Source organism: Perognathus longimembris, chromosome 1, assembly GCF_023159225.1.
Source record: "Perognathus longimembris pacificus isolate PPM17 chromosome 1, ASM2315922v1, whole genome shotgun sequence".
NCBI classification, from domain to species: domain Eukaryota; kingdom Metazoa; phylum Chordata; class Mammalia; order Rodentia; family Heteromyidae; genus Perognathus; species Perognathus longimembris.
Genome location: NC_063161.1, coordinates 49,843,816 through 49,864,470, shown reverse-complemented (window position 1 = coordinate 49,864,470; position 20,655 = coordinate 49,843,816). Strand labels below are relative to the sequence as shown.

The 20,655-nt window shown below is 58.3% G+C and overlaps 1 protein-coding gene across 7 annotated transcripts; it reads left to right on the top strand.

The window, feature by feature from the left end:
* Positions 1-3,506: 3,506 nt before the first annotated feature.
* Positions 3,507-20,592, top strand: Tns2 (tensin 2). 7 transcript variants are annotated; one of them, XM_048363535.1, is made up of 29 exons: positions 3,507-3,550; positions 8,198-8,306; positions 8,736-8,773; positions 9,656-9,694; positions 9,961-9,999; positions 10,127-10,176; positions 10,428-10,599; positions 10,860-10,910; positions 11,476-11,598; positions 11,682-11,746; positions 12,535-12,618; positions 13,588-13,700; positions 13,791-13,851; positions 14,099-14,174; positions 14,386-14,515; positions 14,623-14,688; positions 14,847-14,960; positions 15,140-16,339; positions 16,462-16,621; positions 16,771-17,360; positions 17,476-17,565; positions 17,898-18,023; positions 18,436-18,528; positions 18,660-18,737; positions 18,869-18,946; positions 19,396-19,564; positions 19,665-19,733; positions 19,833-19,862; positions 19,988-20,592. In XM_048363535.1, exons 7-29 carry the CDS (start codon positions 10,450-10,452, stop codon positions 20,124-20,126), a joined length of 3,855 nt encoding a protein of 1,284 aa, XP_048219492.1. In that variant the 5' UTR covers positions 3,507-3,550; positions 8,198-8,306; positions 8,736-8,773; positions 9,656-9,694; positions 9,961-9,999; positions 10,127-10,176; positions 10,428-10,449; the 3' UTR covers positions 20,127-20,592. The 7 variants fall into 7 exon arrangements, with proteins under 7 accessions (XP_048219492.1, XP_048219516.1, XP_048219524.1 ...); XM_048363559.1 differs by having other exon boundaries at positions 3,510-3,550; positions 9,556-9,694; XM_048363567.1 differs by lacking the exon at positions 3,507-3,550 and adding an exon at positions 4,835-5,463.
* The last annotated feature ends 63 nt before the right edge of the window (positions 20,593-20,655 follow it).

The following is a 20,655-nucleotide window of genomic DNA, read 5'->3' as shown; positions in this document are numbered from 1 at the left end:
TTTGAGAAAAACACATACTCCCAGTGCCTTTTGTTTGATTCACGTTTATACCTTGTTCATTTTTCCCCCAGCATCTCTTTGAGGGTCTCACCAGTATTCCACACCATCACCAGGGACATCTATCTGAGTGCAGCTTTGGTACTTAGGAGGTTGCATCCCAGCTCTTTTTTTTTTGGGCCAGTCCTGGGCCTTGGACTCTGGGCCTGAGCACTGTCCCTGGCTTCTTCCCGATCAAGGCTAGCACTCCGCCACTTGAGCCACAGCGCTGCTTCTGGCCGTTTTCTGTATATGTGGTGCTGGGGAATCGAACCTAGGGCCTCGTGTATCCGAGGCAGGCACTCTTGCCACTAGGCTATATCCCCAGCCCCCAGCTCTTCTTAATCACACCTCAAATTTAATGGGAATTTCCAAAGAGCCTGGGACAGACTGTTGATGGTTGCAAAGCAGGAAAGGGGTTTGGGCAGTAGTGGCAAAGAATCCTCACTGTAATGGGGGGGGGGGGTACTGAAAGCCCAGGAAATTTAGAGTCAGAAGTTAGGTAGGGGGAGACTGAACAGTGACAAGTTTTGCTGGCATCAGGGCAGCTATTATATACATGCCTAGTAAGCCTGTTGATCTCTTCCCCCAAACTGGCAGAGTTGAGAGGTAAGGCTTAGTGAGCTGTAATGGGAAAGTATTCGGGCTTGGCCTTAAACTGGGAATACCCAAGTCTGCTGGGTAAATAAAAGGGAGAAGGTAAACGCTTACACTGGTGTTGCTCAGAAGCAAGAGGAAGGAAAGAACTTGGATTAGTTCCAAGATGGTCCTCTAAAGGCAAGGAAGAGGGGGGCTCTGGTGTGGACCCTTCCCAAGGACCCGGCTAAATAACAGGGCAGGGCAGCCCTGAGTAACAACATTCCATAAATATGGAGCTACCAGGAGGTGGGAGGCAGAGTGCAGACAAGGGTGGACAAAATCCACTGTGTGACGTTTACTCCGGGACACAGCCAAGTTTTCTCTTACTGAGCACTGTACTCGGTCCCAAAGCAAAGAGGGTTCTAGTTTGTGCTTAAGGGTGTCACTTCAAATGCTATTTGAGCACACAGCATCTGGTTTCTCACGAAGTGGGAGAACACATCTGCTCCTAGGAAGCACTTATTTGTCAAATAGGTCTCGTTTCTCAGCAACCACTGTAACCCCCAGGGGTACAAGTGAAGGAAGACTTGCCTCCCTGCTTCCCCCAAAAAAATTTGGAAAAGACTGCTACTCCCCGCCCTGCTGCAGCCACTTCCCAGTTGGACAATACAAGCTCTGTCCTGGGCCAGGAGATCCGCCTCTGCCCCTCCCCCCCCCCCACTCTTCCTGGTTCCCAGCGCCCAAAACCTTCACTGAAGTTCTCCTGATACAGTGGTCTTCCAGCTAGGGCAGCCCCCATCCTACAGTCCACTTCCCGGATCTGAGTACACTGAGACACATGGGATCATCTCAGACATTGGAAGAGGGAGTTCCAGCTTCTATACCGAGATGGGCCTCCTTCTGCATAGTCAAGGTAAGAAAACCTGCATGTCCCGAGGTCAGAGGGTGAGTGTTCCCTGAAAGCGCTTACCTTTACCAAGTAGCCTGGCTTTCTCCCTCTCCTGCTGCTCAGCGGATCCATGAGCCACCTTTTTTTTCTTTTTTAACCTTTCACCAAGCACTCATCGGCTCAAGTGCTCACCGGCTTTCTTCTGGCAGACTCCTCCCCCCTCTTTCCTGACCTTGGGAGTAGGAGTCAAACCTGAGTTAGGAGCTATCTTAAACAGCTCCCCATCTTTTGACCCCCTTCCAATTGCTTGGAACTTCAGAGGTTCCTTTGATTGGCCAGCCAGGCAGGTCAGTGATGCCAACTCTATGGCTTGCATCCCAGAATCCAAAGTCCTAAGGAATGCTGGGAAGAGCAAGAAGTATAATTAAAAGGGGGAAAAAAAATCCTTCAGGCTCCAAAGAAATGAACAAATTTTCAAGCCTCGTGTACTTCAATTGTATAAGTCAAATCTTACCCAAGTACACAGGATGCCCTTTCCCCTACCCCTGGGTCACCTCCAATCCCTGCCATTATCCTGGGCTTTCCCTTCTGCCTCCCACTGCGCCTCCCTTGCCATTCCCACCCCCACTTCCCAGCCCTTCCTGCAGACCCCAGTGACTCCTGCCGGCTGCTCTGACCTCTTACTGCCAAGAGCTCGAAGATCAAGGCTTCCCAGGCCCCAGCACACTCACCCCCTCCCAAATGCCAATCTCCGGGGGAACCCACACTGTCGCCAGGCCCTGCTTCCCAGCCGCCTCCCAGCCAGATTGGAATCAGGTGCTCCAGCCCCTGTAATTAGAACCAGACCTCCTAGCCTTTGACAAAGGCAAGATGAGCTCCAAGGACTCGGCTAAATGATGGGACTAGCGGTGGCCTGAGAGCCGCAGAGCTGACAAGCTGGCTACTCCCAGCAGGTACCGGGCAATCCGCCTGGGCAGGAGCTTCTCAGAATTCCCCTCCCCCGCCACGTTTTCATCATGGAAACTCCAGTGGGGAGGAAACTCCAGCAGGACAGTGTTGGAAATGCTCCCTGCTAAGGGGCCGCTAGGGGTGGCACAGCAGGCTCCAAGCGTCCGGAAAGGCATGGCCACCTAATCCTACCCACTTTCTACCCTCACCTCCAGAGTGCCCTAACTCAAATCAGCCCCGTGGCTGGCTGGCTCCATTCCTGAGGATGGACCTCAGAAAGGACTTCCACTGGGAAGTCTGGAACTCGAGTGAAAAGGACCCACGGCCCAGCTCCCCAGACAGGGCGATGGGTGCCATGGCCGGAGCTGCTTGAGGGCCAAGTGGGGGCTGTGGAGAGGGGGCGGCGAAGCCTCCGGCGAGGCGCCCTCCAGGGGCCAGGCCACCGGTAAGGCCGGGTGTTGTCACCGGGGTCCGGCACGCGGCAGGCCAGCCGAAGGCGGTCCCGATCGGGGTCAGCCCGGACCTCGCCTGCGCTCCGTGCTCGGCCCGCCCTGGCTTGGGCGTCTTCCGGACTCACGCGCTTCTCTTCGCCTGGGTGCCTTCGGCCTGTGACTCCTCTCTCTTTTGTCTGTCTGTCTGTCTCTCGCTCGCTCTCTGTCTGTCTCTCTCTGTCTCGTCCCCATTCCGTAGTCTGCGGGTCCCAGTCAGTCCCCGAGCTCTCCAGTCCCGGGCTGCGCAGCGCGCTCTCCCTGCGCTTTGTGATGTGGGTTCGCGGGGAGAAGGTGGGGAGAAGCGGGAGAAGGAGGGGGCGGGGAGCGGGCAGGACGTGGGGATTGGAGCCCGGGAAGAAGGAGGGGAGCCGCGAGGGCGGGAGGAGGCGGTGGCAGCGGCGGCGGACGCAGGGCGCGGCGCGGCGCGGCGGGAGGGAAGCAGCCGAGCGGCCCCGCGCCCACCGCCGGCCCCGCGCCCGCCGCCGCCGCCGCCCCCGCCTCCGCGTGCCGTCCCGCGGCGCGGCCAGCAGGGATGGGCTGGCCCGGGGGCGCCCCCTGCTGCTGCCCCGCCGAGCCGCGCCCCCGTCCCTCCGGGCGCCCCCCGCAGGTGAGTGGCCGCACCACGCCGGGAGGGCGGCGGCTCCTGCGTCACACCGCGCGGGCAAGGCCGTGGGCGGGCGCCAGGGGATGAGAGGGGTGTGGGGGCACCCACGGGCGAGGACTGGGGCCTGGGCCGGCCGCGGCCCGCTAAGGACAGCGGGGGGGGGGGGCCCGGGAAGGTGGCCCGGGGGCGGGGGGGGGGCCCTCTCCTGTGGGCCGCCACACCTCCCCCAGCACATCTCCCCCGGGCCCTGCGGCCGGGTGCCCCCCCCCCCCGCACTGCGTCCGAACCCCCAGCACGAGCGTCCCCCACCCACCTGGCGCGCGCACCAGGCCAAGGCCCCAGGACAGCTGGCAAAGGTTGATGCTCAGGCCCTGGACCCTGGCCTGGCAAATGTGCATGCAAGCGTTTCCTTCTCCTACTTCCCATCGGGGACACTGAGGCAAAAGGATAAATGAAGCCAACTCGGACTTCCCAGCACGCCAGCCCCCTTCTGCTTCTGCCCCGAGAGCATAACCGTGCACTCCGCCAACCCTCTCCTTCGCTGGGCCTCACCCCTCCTCCGTGGCCAGGCTCCCGGCCTCTCAGCCAACCACAGCTATTTCCAGGAAGGGAGGGGAGTGTGGGTGGAGGGGTTTCTCCAAACAAACGCAAGGCTTAGGAGTGAGGGGTTGGGGCCCCCCCTGGGGGAGAGGCTGATAAGATCTGGAATGTCTCAGGCTGGAGAAGGGTGAAGGTCCATCCAAGGGGGTCTGCTGATCCCTTCCCAACTGGTCCCCCCGATGAGTTACTTTGACTAGCGGAGAGATCCTTCCTCATCCTTTTCCATCTCCCTTCAAACATACTCCATATAGCAGGGAGGGACTCAAAGCCCCAGGGGTCCTAAGCACACACACACACCCCATTTAATATGTGCCCCTAGCCCTCACTATCATAACTCCTTGCTGGGCCTGGATGGGCAGTGTCTGAGACTAGTGAGGCCAGAGGCTGCTTGGGGACTTGGGGGAAGGGAATGTGTACCCCTCAGGAGGCAGCCCTAGAAAGCAGTATGTGGGAGAGGTCTTAGTCAGGGTTGTGCGCCTTAGGTACAGATTGGGGAACAGGGCAGAGAAAGTACCCTCACCCAGGGGTCACAGTGCCCTGTCATCCACAGCAGGGCTGGGTGCTGGACAAGCCAGCCCAACTGCCCACCTGGCCAGAGGCCTGGAATGTAGCTGGGACACAGCCAGGACTGGGGGGGGAGGGGGAGGGGGCAGGGGTTGGCAGAGCCAGTGCCCTCTCCAATTACAGGCCAAGGCCTAGGCCTTGCCACACAGATGCCACCTTCTGGCAAGGTACCCTGGAGGCCGACTTCCTGGCCTAGAGACCTGGAGCTTCCAGGGAGAGGGTTCAGGCTTGACCAAGCGCAGGCAAGCCCTCAGAAAACTACTCCCAAAGCGGGACTCATCCAGAATCCAGGACTCTATCAGCCTCCCTTCACTGGATGGTCACGAGGGCAGGGGAGGGAAGTTGAAGGGACCCAGTGGGAGAAGCCAGAGCTGGGGGGAGTTGGCTGAGCACTGGGACATTCAGTAAATACCAAGCAAATGAGGAGGACATATTTGTACATTCTTCCAAGTGACAACTCCAAGTGACAACTACGGCCAGTCTAAAGGAAGGCGGTCTGTCCCGGACCTGGGGCCAAGGACCCCCAGGTCATTAAGCCCTGTTTTAGGAAGATCACACACACACACCCTTTCCAAGGCCCCATCCACCTCCTTCCCTTGACTCCTGGGACAGGAAGTTGGCCTTGTTCCCAGGAGGGAGGCAGGAGGCCCTGGAGGGGGGTGGCGTGTGCGTTGGGAGGGGGCCTCCTAGCCAGTCCTTCGGCCCAAGGACAGCTGCTGAGGAAGGAGCATAGAGCCAGGACAGCCATGAAGGTAGTCCTCAGAACTTGGGGGAGGGGTGGAATCTGCCCTTGAGGGCCTGGGGTAGATAGAAGGCCTCAGGGTCAGGGTATGGGATAAAGGTGGGACAATGCTGTGTCTGGAGCAGAGCAGTCGGGGTTCTCAGAAGGGCAGGCAGCAGAACGGATCCCTCCTGTGGGCAGTGAGGTCTTTTGCCTGAAATTTGGCCTTACAGGGTATTTGGGGGGAGGGAGGGGGCAATACATGATCCTTTTCCAGCTTCATAACCACAGAAACTGAGGCAGAAGACTGTCCCCTCCTTCCCACTTTCCTTTACCCTCAAGGCTAGATCCCAGGCTGCCCTGGGTAGCCGTTCCCAGCTCCCTCCCTCCCGCTCCTTGGGAAGTCCCAGGAGAGTGTGAGACTTCCGGAGAACGGCTGGGACATCTTGTTCCCCGCTGGTCCTTCAGCCCAGACTGAAACCTGAATTCCCACCCCACCCCACCAGGGGCTGATCTCAGGACCAGGGAGCTCTGCAGGAGTAGATCCCCCTGTGTGTGACAGCTCCAGAGAAGGGGGGGGGACACAAAGATTTGAGGCAGACACTCCCAGCAGGGTAGATCCTGGGAATCTGATCCCCTGGCCTCCCCCACATCCTCTCCGTCCACCCCCCCACTTCCTGGAGTGGTGACCTGCCCCCTTCCCGCCTGCCCGCACTTCCCTCCACTTCTCCTCACACCAGCCAGACAGTGTACCCTCCGCCCATGGGAAGCGGCTGCCTCCGTCAGGCTGCTTCCAGGAAGCCCCGGGCCAGGCCCCAGCATTGTTCAGACCCTTCGGCCTGAGGCAGCCAGCAACATGAAGTCCAGTGGCCCCGTGGAGAGGCTGCTCAGAGCCCTGGGGAGGAGGGACAGCAGCCGGGCCACCAGCGGCAGGGTAGGAGTGCCCACTGACCGGGCAAAGGTGGGGATAGGGTGGAGGTGGGGACCGTGGGGGAGGGGTCAGGCATCAGGCCAGATCCTCTTCCCCAGTTTCAGCTTCCTCCCCTGCCCCTCACCCTAGCTAGGCATCCTCATACCGCTGCACCCCTGGGGTGGCCAGGGCGGCAGGGTAGCAGCAGATGTCTGTTAATGGGATCCTGCTACCTGTTTGGGCTCTTCTAGCGTGTTCTGGGCTTGAGCCTGGACCAGAAGCAGGGGTCCTGCCCCCTGCCCCAGACCAGAGCCCCAGGTATACTTCACTGGAGAACTGTGCCAGACATCGTCCTGGAGCCTGACAGCCAGGCTGAGAACTCAGGCCCTCTTCCCTGGCACTGAAAATGTGAAGGAAATGGGGTGAGAAAGAGGCAGAAAGCAGGGAGAAGAGCTCTCAGGAGAGCCTTAACGGCAGCAGCGTTGCTTTCGACCAACATGATCGTACCTGCTGTTCATGCCAAGTGCCCCCAGGTGTCCTACTGGGTCCCCCCTTGCCCTAGCCCAAAGAGTTCCAAGACCGACAAGAAGTCAGAAGTGGCTGGAGGCCAGTGGCTCATGCCTGTAATCCTAGCTACTCAAGAGGCTGAGATCTGAGGATCACGGTTCAAAGTCAGCTGGGGCAGGAAAGTCCATGAGACTCCTTACCTTCAATTAACCACCAAAAAGAGCCAGAAATGGAGCTGTGGCTCAAGTGGTAGAGCTAGTCTTGAGCGAACAGCTCAGAGACAGTGCCCAAGCCCTGAGTTCAAGCCCCAGGACTGGCACCAAAAGAGAGAGAGAGATTAGAGGTGTTCCAGCCCCCCACCCCACCCCACCCCCGTCAGTCACTCCCTTTTCCACTTCTCAGTGTTCCCCTTAAGCATGCTATGGGACAATACTGTGGGAGGGTGTGTCAGTCCAGGAGTGGAAGCTAGGCTGGAGGAGCTTAAACTGAGGAAAGAAAACTGGGTAGGAGAGAGGGGAGCATGGAGGCAAACTGTCCGTGTAAGGTGGGCATCCTATGGGAAGGGACTGAGTAAATAGCCAGTGTCCCCTCTCATTTTACCTGGAGTAGGAGGAGCCAGGCAGGGCAACTGGCCCACCCCCCTCCTCATCTAGTGCTTGAATCCAACTCGTACATTGGGCGGTGAGTGGTCGGGAATTCTCTGCATCCAGAAGTGTCCCAGAAGCTAAACATCTCTCCCCACAGTCCCTCCTCCCTCTGGCATCGCCACCCCCTCCTTACACAACTGTGCCTGCCTGCCGGCTCAATGCACAAAGAGTAAACATGTTGTTCTAAGCATGGGGGAGGGCAGTGTGTCAGCTGCCTGGAGCGTGGGGACCTCGGGAGACCGGGGAGCCAGGCTGGCGGAGGCCACTTCTGCTGGCTCAGCTTGGGTGTTCTGTGACTGATAGCGCACACATGTCCGGACCTTCTGCTTGCTGTGCGCGTGGGCCTCCATCGGGGAGGACAGGACAGGAGGCAAGTCAGACAGCAACCCACCAGGAAGCTAAAGGCTCAGGATTTGGGGTGGCAGTGACAAAGTCATCACACAGCAGGGTCATGTGAGGGGTGGGGGTGGGGGAGCTGACCCAGCAGAGGTGACACAAGGGGTCACATTCCAAGCGCTGGAGAGGACAGGCTCCAGGACTATTCTGCCACGGCTGTGACCCAACGTGCCCTATGAGTTTAGGGGGCTGATGGGAAGGGGGAAGGAAGGCAGGCCAGTGTGAAGGCAAGGCCCTTGCCCAGTCCTGCAGATAAGCCCGTTGGAAACTCATAGCTCTCTGTCTGTCTGTCCCTCCACCCACAGCCTAGGAAAGCAGAGCCACATAGCTTCCGGGAGAAGGTTTTCCGGAAGAAAGCTCCAGTGTGCGCAGTGTGTAAAGTGACCATCGATGGGACAGGCGTCTCCTGCAGAGGTGAGGTGCACTGTGCCTCCGAGCCTCTCCACCGGGCCCCATCACCCCACTGGGTGTGCACTGCTCACCCTGGGCACCCCACCCAGGGAGCCTCCCCCCTTTAAGCAGCCCTAACTCTTCATGAAACACACCTTGCCACATCCCAGGAGACTCAGCTCTGCTGCCTCCTTCCCATCCTAACCTCTAACCCGGCCAGGGCTTCCTTCCCTCTTCCTCCTCACCACCATCCATACTAGAATATGACCCTGCCTGGCAGTAGCGCCCACTGCCGCACTTTCCTCTTACCCTGCCCTGCTCCCTCATCCTGACAGTCCAATACAGCCAAGTCGTCTTAGGGTCAGCTTCCAGGGCCTGGGGAGACAGGGGACATCCCTTTTCACTGTCCCAACAGGCCCCTACTAACCCTTCTCTTCCCCCTCCCCTCTCTAGTCTGCAAGGTGGCCACACACAGAAAATGTGAAGCAAAGGTGGGTACTGGGTTCTTCGTGATGGGGGCAGAGTGTCTCCTACTCCCTAAATGGGCTTCTCTAGCCATGTTGATGTCACCATCTTACCCCCTCCCCTGTCATCACTGGGGACCCCCTTCTGGGTGGCAGGAGATGCTGTGTTGGGCCCTTTAAGAACCACCCTACTCCACCCCTGGAGGGCTGGCCCAGGCCAGTGGACACTGAGACAGCATTTGTCTTGGTGCTGTGCCCAGGCTGCAGCTGGTAAGGGGATGGGGGTGGGGCAGAGGAGGAGCATGAGGGGGAGGAAGGGTGGGGTGGGAGGGGAGGGAGCAGGATTTCAAAAACTGGGCAGCCGGATGGGCTGTGCCTTCCCTCTGGTGAAGGGTCCTCAGGATGCTTGGATGGTTCTTGTCCTCAGCCTTTCCAGATGCAGACTGTAGATGGCATCCCCTGTCCACTGGGGACCTGAAACAGTCCTGTCTCTGAGGAGGGTTCCCTGGTAACTCCTGGCAGTGCAAGGGGGTGGTCCTAGGGCCCTGTAGCAGGCTGGGAGCAGTGTGCCCAGGGGCGGGGTCTCCTGGTGAAAGAGGCCAGTGTCCGCCCCTGGCCATAGCCTGCCTTCATGGCTCTATATATAACTCCTGTCCTGCAGCTGGATGAATGGGGGTCTGTGTGGGCAGGGGGCTGAAAGCCAAAAGCAACAAGTGGGGGACCCAAAAGGTGGGGGACTGAGAGGCCAGAGGCGAGCTTCCTTTAAATAGAAGGAACCTCAGCTGAAGCCTGGGTCCACCAGCGGACAGCCCCTCGACCTTCTTGCTGAAGCTGAGAGGTCGCCCCGTCCTCAGGCCAGAAGACCCCATTTCACCAGCAGCTCAGCCCCTTACTCGGGTCTCCTTCCAGGTGACTTCGCCTTGTCAGGCCTTGCCCCCTGCCGAGCTGGTGAGTGCGATTCTGGGACAGGACTGGGGGACTGGGGAGGGGGGGAAACTCACTGGATATCCAAAGGTCTGGAAGCATTGGAGAGAGGCCCCAGGAGGTTTCCCAGGATGGAATGCTATGGTTAAGTACCAGAAGGAAAAATGTCCGAACCTTCTGCTATTCGTGTCCTCTCTAGCCTGCTGGAGGTTGGACTCCTCTCCCCTCATCCAGGGAGTGGACACTGACCTGCCTTAACCACTCCCATTTCCTCCCCCATCTCCCTCTAGAGGCGAAACACGGCCCCAGTGAGGCGCATTGAGCACCTGGTAAGGTGGGCCGGGCTCTGGGGAGTGAGGAGCTAGGTTTCCTGAGGACAAAAGAAGATGGCACTAGATTGGGGACTTAGAATGAGCCACTCAAAAAGATGACCGGACGCTATTTCTTACCCACCAGGGATCCACCAAGTCTCTGAACCACTCAAAGCAGCGCAGCACTCTGCCAAGGTGAGTGAGGGCGACGGGGGTGATCCCCTCCCTCCTGAACCCTTTCCACCAGCTCCACACCTCAGCTCAGGGCAGTGTCCCCCAACAACGTCCGCTGGGCCAACCCCCCACCTCTAAACTGCACTCGGGTCTCCGGACCCACCCACCCTCGGCACCCAGCCAGACCTTCGCAGCCCAAACACACACACTAGCCACCCCAGGGCTGCTTGCTTGCCTTTGGGTTTGCCATGTCGACATTGCCCCCTCCCCAGGAGCTTCAGCCTGGACCCCCTCATGGAGCGTCGCTGGGACCTGGACCTCACCTACGTGACAGAACGCATCCTGGCCGCCGCCTTCCCCGCGCGGCCCGACGAGCAGCGACACCGCGGCCACCTGCGGGAGCTGGCCCACGTGCTGCAATCTAAGCACCGGGACAAGTACCTGGTGAGGGGCGGGACCCGCCAGATCCAACCAATAGGAGAGCTGGGAGAGCCAACGGGGCCAGGCTGACGTCAATGCCGGGAGAGAGGCCGCCAGGGGGCGGCACCGGCACGCAGGACGGAGCGGGGGCGGGGCCGGGGCGGCGGGAGCCAATCAGCAGAAAGCCCTCCGCAGCAGAGGCCCAGTCAGCGGGACTCGCTGTAGCCACTTGGGATCCGCCCGGTGCCCAGCCGGTGTCACTCTAAGACTCCCTTCTATTTCAGCTGTTCAACCTCTCAGAGAAAAGGCATGACCTGGCCCGACTGAATCCCAAGGTAGGAGGGACGTGGCTTTGCCCAGCTGTTAAACCCAGCCGACCCCATCCGGAAGACCCTTAGTGTGGTTAGCTAACCATTGACTAGCCCGGCGCTGGTGGCTCAGGCCTACTCAGGAGGCTGAGATCTGAGGCTCACGAGTTCGAAGCCAGCCCAGGCAGAAAAATCCAGGAGACTCTTTATCTCCAATTAACCACTAGAGAAAAAACAACAACAACAACAACAACAACAACAACGGAAGTGGTGCTTTGGCTCAAAGCGGTAGAGCACAAGCCTTGAGCAAAAGAGCCCAGGGACAGTACTCAAGCCCCACAAACAGTAATAATAAATACTAACAATTGATATCCACCTTACTCTTCAGCACTCTCCACATGATATACCACTTGTGACCCACCAAAACACCCTGCAGCTGCTATCAGCCAGCTATATGGCTGGAGAAAGTACTGAGTGCCTTCGACAAACAGCAGGCCCTCAACCTTGCCCCCGGCCCCTATATCTGAGGTCTCTTTCCACATCTTTCTTTGCCCAAGGCCTGACCTCCAGTTGCACGCTGCCATTTCTACAGGTGCAGGACTTTGGTTGGCCTGAGCTGCATGCCCCACCCCTGGACAAGCTGTGCTCCATCTGCAAAGCCATGGAGACGTGGCTCAGTGCTGACCCTCAACATGTGGTCGTACTATATTGCAAGGTAGGAGGCCGGGATCTCAGGGTTAAGGCGCTGGGGCACCCTCAGCCCGGAACTCAAGTAACTCCTCCATCTCTGTCTCTCAGGGGAGCAAGGGCAAGCTCGGTGTCATCGTCTCTGCCTATATGCACTACAGCAAGATCTCTGCAGGGTGAGGTCCCATTGCCTGAGCATCCTCAGTCCCAGTGTCCCTTTCTCAGCTGGCCCTGGATGAGTCTACCTCTTTGTTCAGAGAACCCCTTGCTGTAAACTTGATATTTTCACCTCCTTTTAGCACCCTGGATTTCACCAGTCTCCAACAGAGAATCTGTATTACTTTCCTAGAGCTTCCTGAACCAAATGCCACAAACTAGGTGGCTTCAAATGACAAAACTTGATTGTCTCCCAGCTTTAAAGGCAAAAAGTTCAAATCAAGGCGTCAGCACAGCCTTGCTCTCTCTGTGACTCTGCCTCCTTCCCTGTCCTCTTTCTAGCTCCTGGTGGTGGCTGGCAATACCTGGTGTTCCTTCCTTGGGTTGCAGCAGCACCACTCCCGCCTCTACTTCTGGCCTGACATGGTGTTCTCTGTCTTTCTGTGTCTCCTTTTCTCTTCTCATAAGGACCAGTCACACTGGATTAAGGGGCTCCTGCATGATCTCATCTTAACCTAACTAATTTCATCTGCATCGACCCTATTTTCAAATAAGATCACATGCTGAGGTACATGGCTTTGTGGGGAGCACAGCTCAATTGTTAACATTGTCTGACTGTCCCATTTTACAAATAAAGTTAAGAGAACCATTCCCTTAAACCCAGCAACTAGGAAAGTGACTGTTCCGCAGTAATTTTATCACCACTCTGAAGGGACCCCATCTCTCCTCCTTCCCTTGGGCTTAGGCATAGAAGGCCAGCAGGACACCCAACCTCCCTAATTCCCAATACCCACCCTGCTCTCCCTAGGGCTGACCAGGCACTGGCTACTCTCACCATGCGAAAATTCTGTGAAGACAAGGTAGCTGCAGAACTGCAGCCTTCCCAGCGCCGGTGAGCAGCCTGGCAGGGATGGGCTAGATAATGTCATACACTGCACCTGAATTCAGTACCTCCTGTGGTCCTGGTGTCAAGTGCTAAGAATTCAGAACAAACAAGTTCTGGCTCTCATGGAGAACTAGTGGAATCGTTTCCAAGAAGCCAGTGAACAAAGATTGGAACACTTTGGGTGACAAGGTCTATGAAGAAAATAAAGCTAAGCTAATTGTCAGTGGCTCATACATGTAATCCTAGCTACTCAAGAGGCTGAGATATGAGTATCCCAGTTCAAAGCCAGTCCGAGCAGGCTTAAGTGGTAGTATGCCAGCATGGAATGAAAAAGCTAAGGGACAGTACCTAGCCCTATATACAACCTTTTTTTTTTTCTTTGCCAGTCCTGGGGCTTGAACTCATGGCCTGGGCACCGTCCCTGAGCTTCTTTTACTCACGGCTAGCACTCTATCACTTGAGCCACAGCTCCACTTCTGGCTTTTTCTGTATATGTGGTGCTGAGGAATCGAACCTAGGGCTTCATGCATGTTAGACAAACACTTTACCACTAAGGCACATTCCCAGCCCTATATATAACCTTTAAGGCAGCAAGAAAGACAAGCTCATGCCTGTAATCCTAGCTACTCAGGAGGCTGGGATCTGAGGATCGTGGTTCAAAGCCAGCCTGGGCAGGAAAGCTTGTGAGCCTTTCATTTCCAGAAAAGGCCAGAAGTGGCACTGAGGCTGAAATGATAGAGCAGTAGCCTTGAGTAGAAGAAGCTCAGGGACAGCACCCAGGTCCTGAGTTCAAGCCCCAGGACTGGCAAAAGAAAAGACAGGTTCAATATAAAGAATAACTTCCTAGAGAGCTGCAAGATAGGAGGGAAATGCTGAGGACAAGGGCAGGCCTCCAAGATTGAGTGAAGGGTATGCATAATTGAAGGTGCTCTCTAGAAGAATGGGCAGCTGATGTTTCTCTTTCATCCTCACCAGATACATCAGCTATTTCAGTGGGCTGCTGTCTGGCTCCATCCGAATGAACAGCAGCCCTCTCTTCCTACACTATGTGCTTGTGCCCATGCTGCCAGCCTTTGAGCCCAGCACAGGTGAGTCTACCTGAGATATACTTCATGGGGATGGCCCCTTCCAACCCACTCCATTGAGTACCTCTCATGTGCTTTCCTTACCCTCTCCAGGCTTTCAGCCCTTCCTCAAAATCTACCAGTCCATGCAACTTGTATACACATCTGGAGTCTAGTGAGTGTCCTGTGTGCAGGCCCCACCCTACCTCCGGCTAGCCCTCCCCTCCCCCAGTCCCTGGATGCCTGCTTTCCAACCCCCTCAGGCTCCAGCTATGGCTCCTAAAATCGGACACCTCCACAGAGCCCATTTTTTACAGATGGGGCAACTGAAGGTCTCTCCCTAAGGCTGACCCCAGTCTCCCAGCTCCCTCCTCCCTCTGCATAGATGACTGACTCTGACCTGCCTTCTCTCTGCCCTACAGTCAAGTTACAGGCCCTGGGCCCCAGCAGCTTTGCATCAGTCTGGAGCCAGCTCTCCTCCTCAAGGGCGACGTCATGGTGAGGGAGGGTCTTAGCAACGAGTAGTCCTGGGGATTGTTGTAGAGTCTTCAAGCAGATTTGAGGGCAAAAAGGGAACCCCTTCAAGGGAGGTTGAGGCAGGGCAGGAGCAGTAGTAGCCAGACCAATCTCCAGGGTGGAGGCACAGAGGAGGAGGCAAAATGGACATGAAGTCCTCACACCCCCCCGCCGGTCTCCTGCCCTCCCCCAGGTGACCTGCTATCACAAGGGTGGCCGAGGGACAGACCGCATCCCTGTGTTCCGAGTCCAGTTCCACACGTGCACCATCCACGGGCCACGGCTCACCTTCCCCAAGGACCAGCTAGATGAGGCCTGGACAGGTGAGTTCTAGACCAGGGCACGGCCAGGCAACCAGGTGGGCAGGGGAGTTGGGGGGGTGTGCAGGGGGAGCCTGATCCCTCACTGCCTGCCCTCCTGCTCCCTACAGATGAGAGGTTCCCCTTCCAAGTCTCAGTGGAGTTTGTCTTCTCCTCTAGCCCAGAGAAAATCAAAGGTAAGAGTGGAGCAGGGTGGGAGTGGGGGAGGAGAGGGCTGAGGACTGGGGAGCATGGGGGGAGGGGGGACTGAGGCCCATGGAGCAGGGGTGGGGGATGGGGAGGAGGGCTGAAGACTGCATTCCTGGGCTCCTCTACCTGGAACTTTCCTCCACAGGCAGCACCCCCCGGAATGACCCTTCTGTCTCTGTGGATTACAACACCGCCCAGCCTGCTGTGCGCTGGGACTCCTATGAGAATTTCAACCAGCACCACGAGGACAGTGTGGATGGTGCGTGGGGCGCTAGGATGGATGGGAAGTGCAGGCCGGGAAGGGGGACAAGGAAGGGAAAGGGAGAAGCCCTCCTGCCCCACCTAGATCCCCAGCTCCCACAACACAGCCGGAGCCCTCCAGCTGGATGTCCAGTGGCACCCCAGTTGGCCAGCCCTCCCCTTCCTTCCTCCCCGCAGGCTCCTTGGCCCATACCCGAGGCCCCCTGGACGGCAGCCCTTACGCCCAGGTGCAGCGGGCGCCCCGGCCGGCCCCCCTGGCTCCCTCTCCAGAGCCGCCCCCGCCACCCCTGCTGTCAGTCAGCAGTGACTCCGGCCATTCGTCCACGCTGACCGCAGAGCCGAGCGCCGAGTCGCCTGGCCGGCCGCCACCCACGGCGGCCGAGCGGCAGGAGCTAGACCGCCTCCTGGGGGGCTGCGGGGTGGCCGGTGGGGGCCGGGGGGCCGGGCGAGAGACGGCTATCCTAGACGATGAGGAGCAGCCCCCCGCGGGCGGAGGGCCCCGCCTGGGCCTGTACCCCGGCCCCCGGCCCGGCCTCAGCCGCCACTGTTCCTGCCGCCAGGGCTACCGGGAGCCCTGCGGGGTCCCCAACGGGGGCTTCTACCGGCCCGACGGGACCCTGGAGAGGCGGCGGCCGCCCTACGGGGCACTGGAGGGCCTTCCCCACGGCTACGCACAGCCCTCGCTGGAGAAGAGGCGACTCTGCCGGTCGCTGTCAGAGGGGCCGTACCCCTACGACCCCGAGCTGGGGAAACCCGCCCCTGCCAACGGGGACTTCGGCTACCGCCCTGCTGGCTATCGGGAGCTGGTTATCCTGGAGGACCCCGGAGTGCCCCCCTTGTGCTCATGCCCGGCCTGTGAGGAGAAGCTGGCACTGCCCACCGCAGCCCTGTATGGACTGCGGCTGGAGAGGGAGGCGGGAGAGGGCTGGGCCGGTGAGGCCAGCAAGCCCATCCTGCACCCGGTGCGGCCGGGCCACGCGTTGCCCCTGCTGGTGCCGGCCTGTGGGCACCACCCTGTCCCAATGCCTGACTACGGCTGCCTGAAGCCCCCCAAGGTGGGCGAGGAAGGGCACGAGAACTGCTCCTATGCCCTGTGCCCCGAAGGCAGGTTTGGGCACCCAGGCTACCCTGCCCTGGTGACCTACGGCTATGGAGGAGCAGTTCCCAGCTACTGCCCAGCCTACGGCCGGACGCCTCACAGCTGCGGATCTCCAAGTGAAGGCAGAGGGTATCCCGGTGCCGGTGCCCACTCGCCACAGGCGGGCTCCGTTTCTCCGGGAAGCCCACCCTACCCTCAACCCAGGAAGCTGAGCTATGAGACCCCTGTGGAGGAGGGAAGGGACAAGCACCCGCTTCCTGGCCATCTGGCATCTGCAGGTGAGCGGCATCGGAGCAGGAACGCCCAGAACAGGGGTTCTGAAGGCTAGCAGGGACACCAAGGGACACCAAGCAGAAGAGCTGGTTCCTGTATTCAGTCCCATCTCTCCCTTTCACTGCAGAGTCACCCGAGCCAGCGTCCTGGAGGGAGGGCCCGAGTGGGCAGAGCACGCTGCCTCGGTCTCCCCGGTCTCCCCGCGATGCCCAGTGCAGCACCTCTTCAGAGCTGTCAGGCCCCTCCACACCTCTGCACACCAGTAGCCCAGTCCAGGGCAAGGAAAGGTATGTGAGGGCCAGAATGGAGCAAAGCCTTCCTTTCTTCCCCGCCCCCCCCTCAGGGAACCCTTCTTGGAACAGCTGCTGGGGCACCTTGTTTAAGGAGGCAGAGTGGTGAGCGTGCTTCTCTGACCATCTCCCCTTCTATCCCACAGCACCCGACGGCTGGACATCAGGTCCTCCACTTTGGCACCCACTCATAGACTAAGTCCTGGAGAGGCCTTGCCCCCTGTTTCTCAGGGAGGTGCTGACAAGGCTCCTGAGCTGCCAGCAAGAACAGGGCCTGAACCTGCGGGCTCCAGCTCCTTCACCCCAACCTCCCCTCCCAGTTCTCCCAATGACTGGCCTCAGGAAAGGAGCCCTGGGGGCCGCTCAGACAGAGCCAGTCCTCGGGGCCTTGTGCCCACCACCCTGCCTGGCCTTCGTCATGCCCCCTGGCAAGGTCCTCGAGGTCCCCCAGACAGCCCAGATGGGTCCCCCCTCACCCCTGTGCCTACGCAGATGCCTTGGCTCATGGCCAGCCCAGAGCCACCCCAGAGCTCACCCACACCTGCCTTCCCTCTGGCCACATCCTATGACACCAATGGCCCCACTCAGCCCCCACTTCCTGAGAAACGCCACCTACTGGGACCTGGGCAACAGTCAGGACCCTGGAGCCCAGAGCAAGCGTCACCACCAGCCAGAGGCACCAGTCACCATGTCACCTTTGCACCTCTGCTCCCAGACAATGCCAGTCAACCCTCAGGTATAAGGAAGGGCCTTGAGAGTGGGTAGAGCAATCTTGAAAGAACCCATTCTCTCAAAAAGAAGTCTGGAGACTGAGAACTCTGATATCTAAACACAGTCTCTCCGTCTCCCAGAGCCCCCTACACAAGAGAGCCAAAGTAATGTCAAGTTCGTCCAGGACACCTCCAAGTTCTGGTACAAGCCACACCTGTCTCGTGACCAAGGTGAGAAGCCAGCATTCTGTATCTCACCCCACCCTCTAAGACTTTTGTCTTTAAGCCCCATCCTAGTTGAAGCCCTTGGCTCTTGCTGCCTGTGCTCATTGGTTCTCGGATAAGCCTCTCATCAGCAGGTGATTCTGGGCTTCAGACCCAAGGATAGACTCAAAGCATCTGGGAACCCTATAAAGTTCTGTCCTCAGATGGCTGCCACCCTCTCCTCCAGCTGTCATGACAAGAGAGATCTGGGGTTCATTAGTAGAGGAGAAGGGCTGCAAGGGGCTCAGTCAGCCACAGTGCAAACTCCTCCCTGCTGCCTTCTATCCACCACCCTGCAGCCATTGCCCTGCTGAAGGATAAGGACCCTGGAGCCTTCCTGATCAGGGACAGTCACTCATTCCAAGGAGCCTATGGGCTGGCCCTCAAGGTCGCCACGCCCCCACCCAGTGCCCAGCCCTGGAAAGGTACTGAACCAAAGGTCCACACCTGAGGGAGGCAGGAGGGGAATGAGGAGAAGATAGCAGGTGTATGTTGGGATGGGGAAGCATGCCATGGAGGGAGGGGCAGGAAAAGACCTCAGCTGCTCAGGAAAGAATCCCATTAAGGGCTGGGAATGTGGCTTAGTGGTAGAGTGCTTGCTTAGCATGCATGAAGTCCTGTGTTGCATTCCTCAGTACCACAGAAACAGAAAAGGCTGAAAGTGGCACTGTAGCTCAAGAGATAGAATGCTAGCCTTGAACAAAAAGAAGCTCAGGAACAGTGCTTAGGCCCTGAGTTCAAGACCCAAGACTGGCAAAAAAATTTAAAAAATCCCATCAAGGGAAATGAGACCCTCAAATCTAGCAAAGCCTTACTTTCCTCCCCTCACCACCTCAGGGGACCCTTTGGAACAGCTGGTCCGCCATTTCCTCATTGAAACTGGGCCCAAAGGGGTGAAGATCAAGGGCTGTCCCAGTGAGCCCTACTTTGGTGAGAACAGAAGCTGGGGGGAAGGCTCCACTGGATTGGGTTAGGGAGAAACCAGGGCATGCGATGGGGGTGGAAAGCTAAGGGTTACACCTGTGGACACCTCAAGACTTTTCTCACCTCCACCTCTACAGGCAGCCTGTCAGCTCTGGTCTCACAGCACTCCATCTCCCCCATCTCCCTGCCCTGCTGCCTTCGTATTCCCAGTAAAGGTGGGTAACCTGCTCACCTGTCACCACACCTTCAGGTCCTGGCTCCCAGCCTTCCTTTGTCAATAGTTCCCATGCTCCTAGGTTATGCATCTCCTATCTTAACCTTCTCTGTTGACCCTCATTTCCCTCAGATCCTCTGGAAGAGACCCCAGAGGCTCCAGTGCCCACCAACATGAGCACAGCAGCAGACCTCCTACGTCAGGGCGCAGGTAGAGAACTCTCCCTCCCCCCTTTCTCTGGGCACCAGAGACGGTGCAGCTATGGGGTAGGGGACACTGAAGGGGCTGGAGGGGGTGGGCCCCCGGCAATACACTTAACCCATGAAGGAGCCACTATTTTTAAAGGTGTGGCGAAAGGGGGGGTCTAAGTCTCGGTTCTCAAGATGTAAGAAACTGGCACTCACAGTGGGTGAGGGGTAAGATTCCCAGATTAAGCCTCTTCCCAGCATCCCTAACTGCAGAACAGACAGAGAAGCAAGGATTGCCTTCCTCACATATCCCCTCCATGATTCTTCTGCATTCTGACAGCACCAGCCAGGGAAAGTATAAGAGCTGTAGCAGTGGGAGACAGGGAGGAGGGGGTCACAGAGATCTGGGTGCTGGCAAAATCATACATACTCCCTTCCTGATCTGCTTCTTAACCCCTCCCCGCCCCCCAGCCTGCAGTGTGCTCTATCTGACCTCAGTGGAGACAGAATCACTGACTGGCCCCCAAGCAGTGGCCAGAGCCAGCTCTGCAGCTCTGAGCTGCAGCCCCCGCCCAACACCAGCCATTGTCCACTTCAAGGTCTCAGCCCAAGGCATCACACTGACAGACAACCAAAGGAAGTGAGTCTGTGCCACCACCCTTGTAGAAGCCCACACCAAGGCTCTTGGAGGCGCAGATTCCTTAGGGGAGTGTGACTTTCCTTCTCCCCAATCCCCACAGGCTCTTCTTTCGCCGCCATTACCCAGTGAGCAGCATCACCTTCTCCAGCACTGACCCTCAGGACCGCAGGTGCCCCTCTCTCCGTGCCTTCATCTGGCCCAGCGCCAGCTCCCCCTCAGGAGCTGCGCCCTGGGCTTCCCTCCCTCACTGGCTTTTCTCCTTTTGCAGATGGACCAATCCAGATGGGACCACCTCCAAGTAAGCTTCCCCCCTGAGTCTAACACACAACCTCCCAGGCCCGGGCACCTCCACCCTCTCTAACCCCGGCATGAGGCCACCTGCCCCAGTCAGCACCACTCCTTGCCCTGGTTTTATCCCCATAGGATCTTTGGTTTTGTGGCCAAGAAGCCAGGAAGCCCTTGGGAGAACGTGTGTCACCTCTTTGCGGAGCTTGATCCAGATCAGCCTGCAGGCGCCATTGTCACCTTCATCACTAAAGTTCTACTGGGCCAGAGAAAATGAAGGCCACAAGCTCCAAGCCCACGTCAACACCGCACCATCCCAGCACCCCACAGCCCTCACTGCCCTGGCCTGGACCCAGGAGTCCCAGGAGCCAGCACCCCTAAGGGGAGATGAACGCTGGTCTGGGCTGCTGCTCTCTTCCCACCCCCAGCCTGCTAAGCTAAGTGGATGGGCCCATGAGATGACCTTGCATGTGAGCAGATGGCAGAGACAGGGTGCGGGACGAGGAGACATAAGCAGTTGAGAGCCCTGGAACGGATCAGGACAGGACCACCTCGGGGGGCACAGCAGTGCCCTGCCAGTTCCCCTGGGCTACAGGTCCCAGCATGGGAGGGCAAGGGGGAAGAGGTGGGGGAAGAAAGGCACTCCCCCCTCTGTCTCCTCTCTGAGCAGAGATCAGAATGGGATCACATGAATAGAGGATACAAAGAGAGTCTATTTTTGTCTAATAAAGAATTTCTATGAATGTTCAAGGAGTTGATAACCTTACTCAATGGAAGGTCTAAGTGTGTGTATCTCGGAAGCCCAG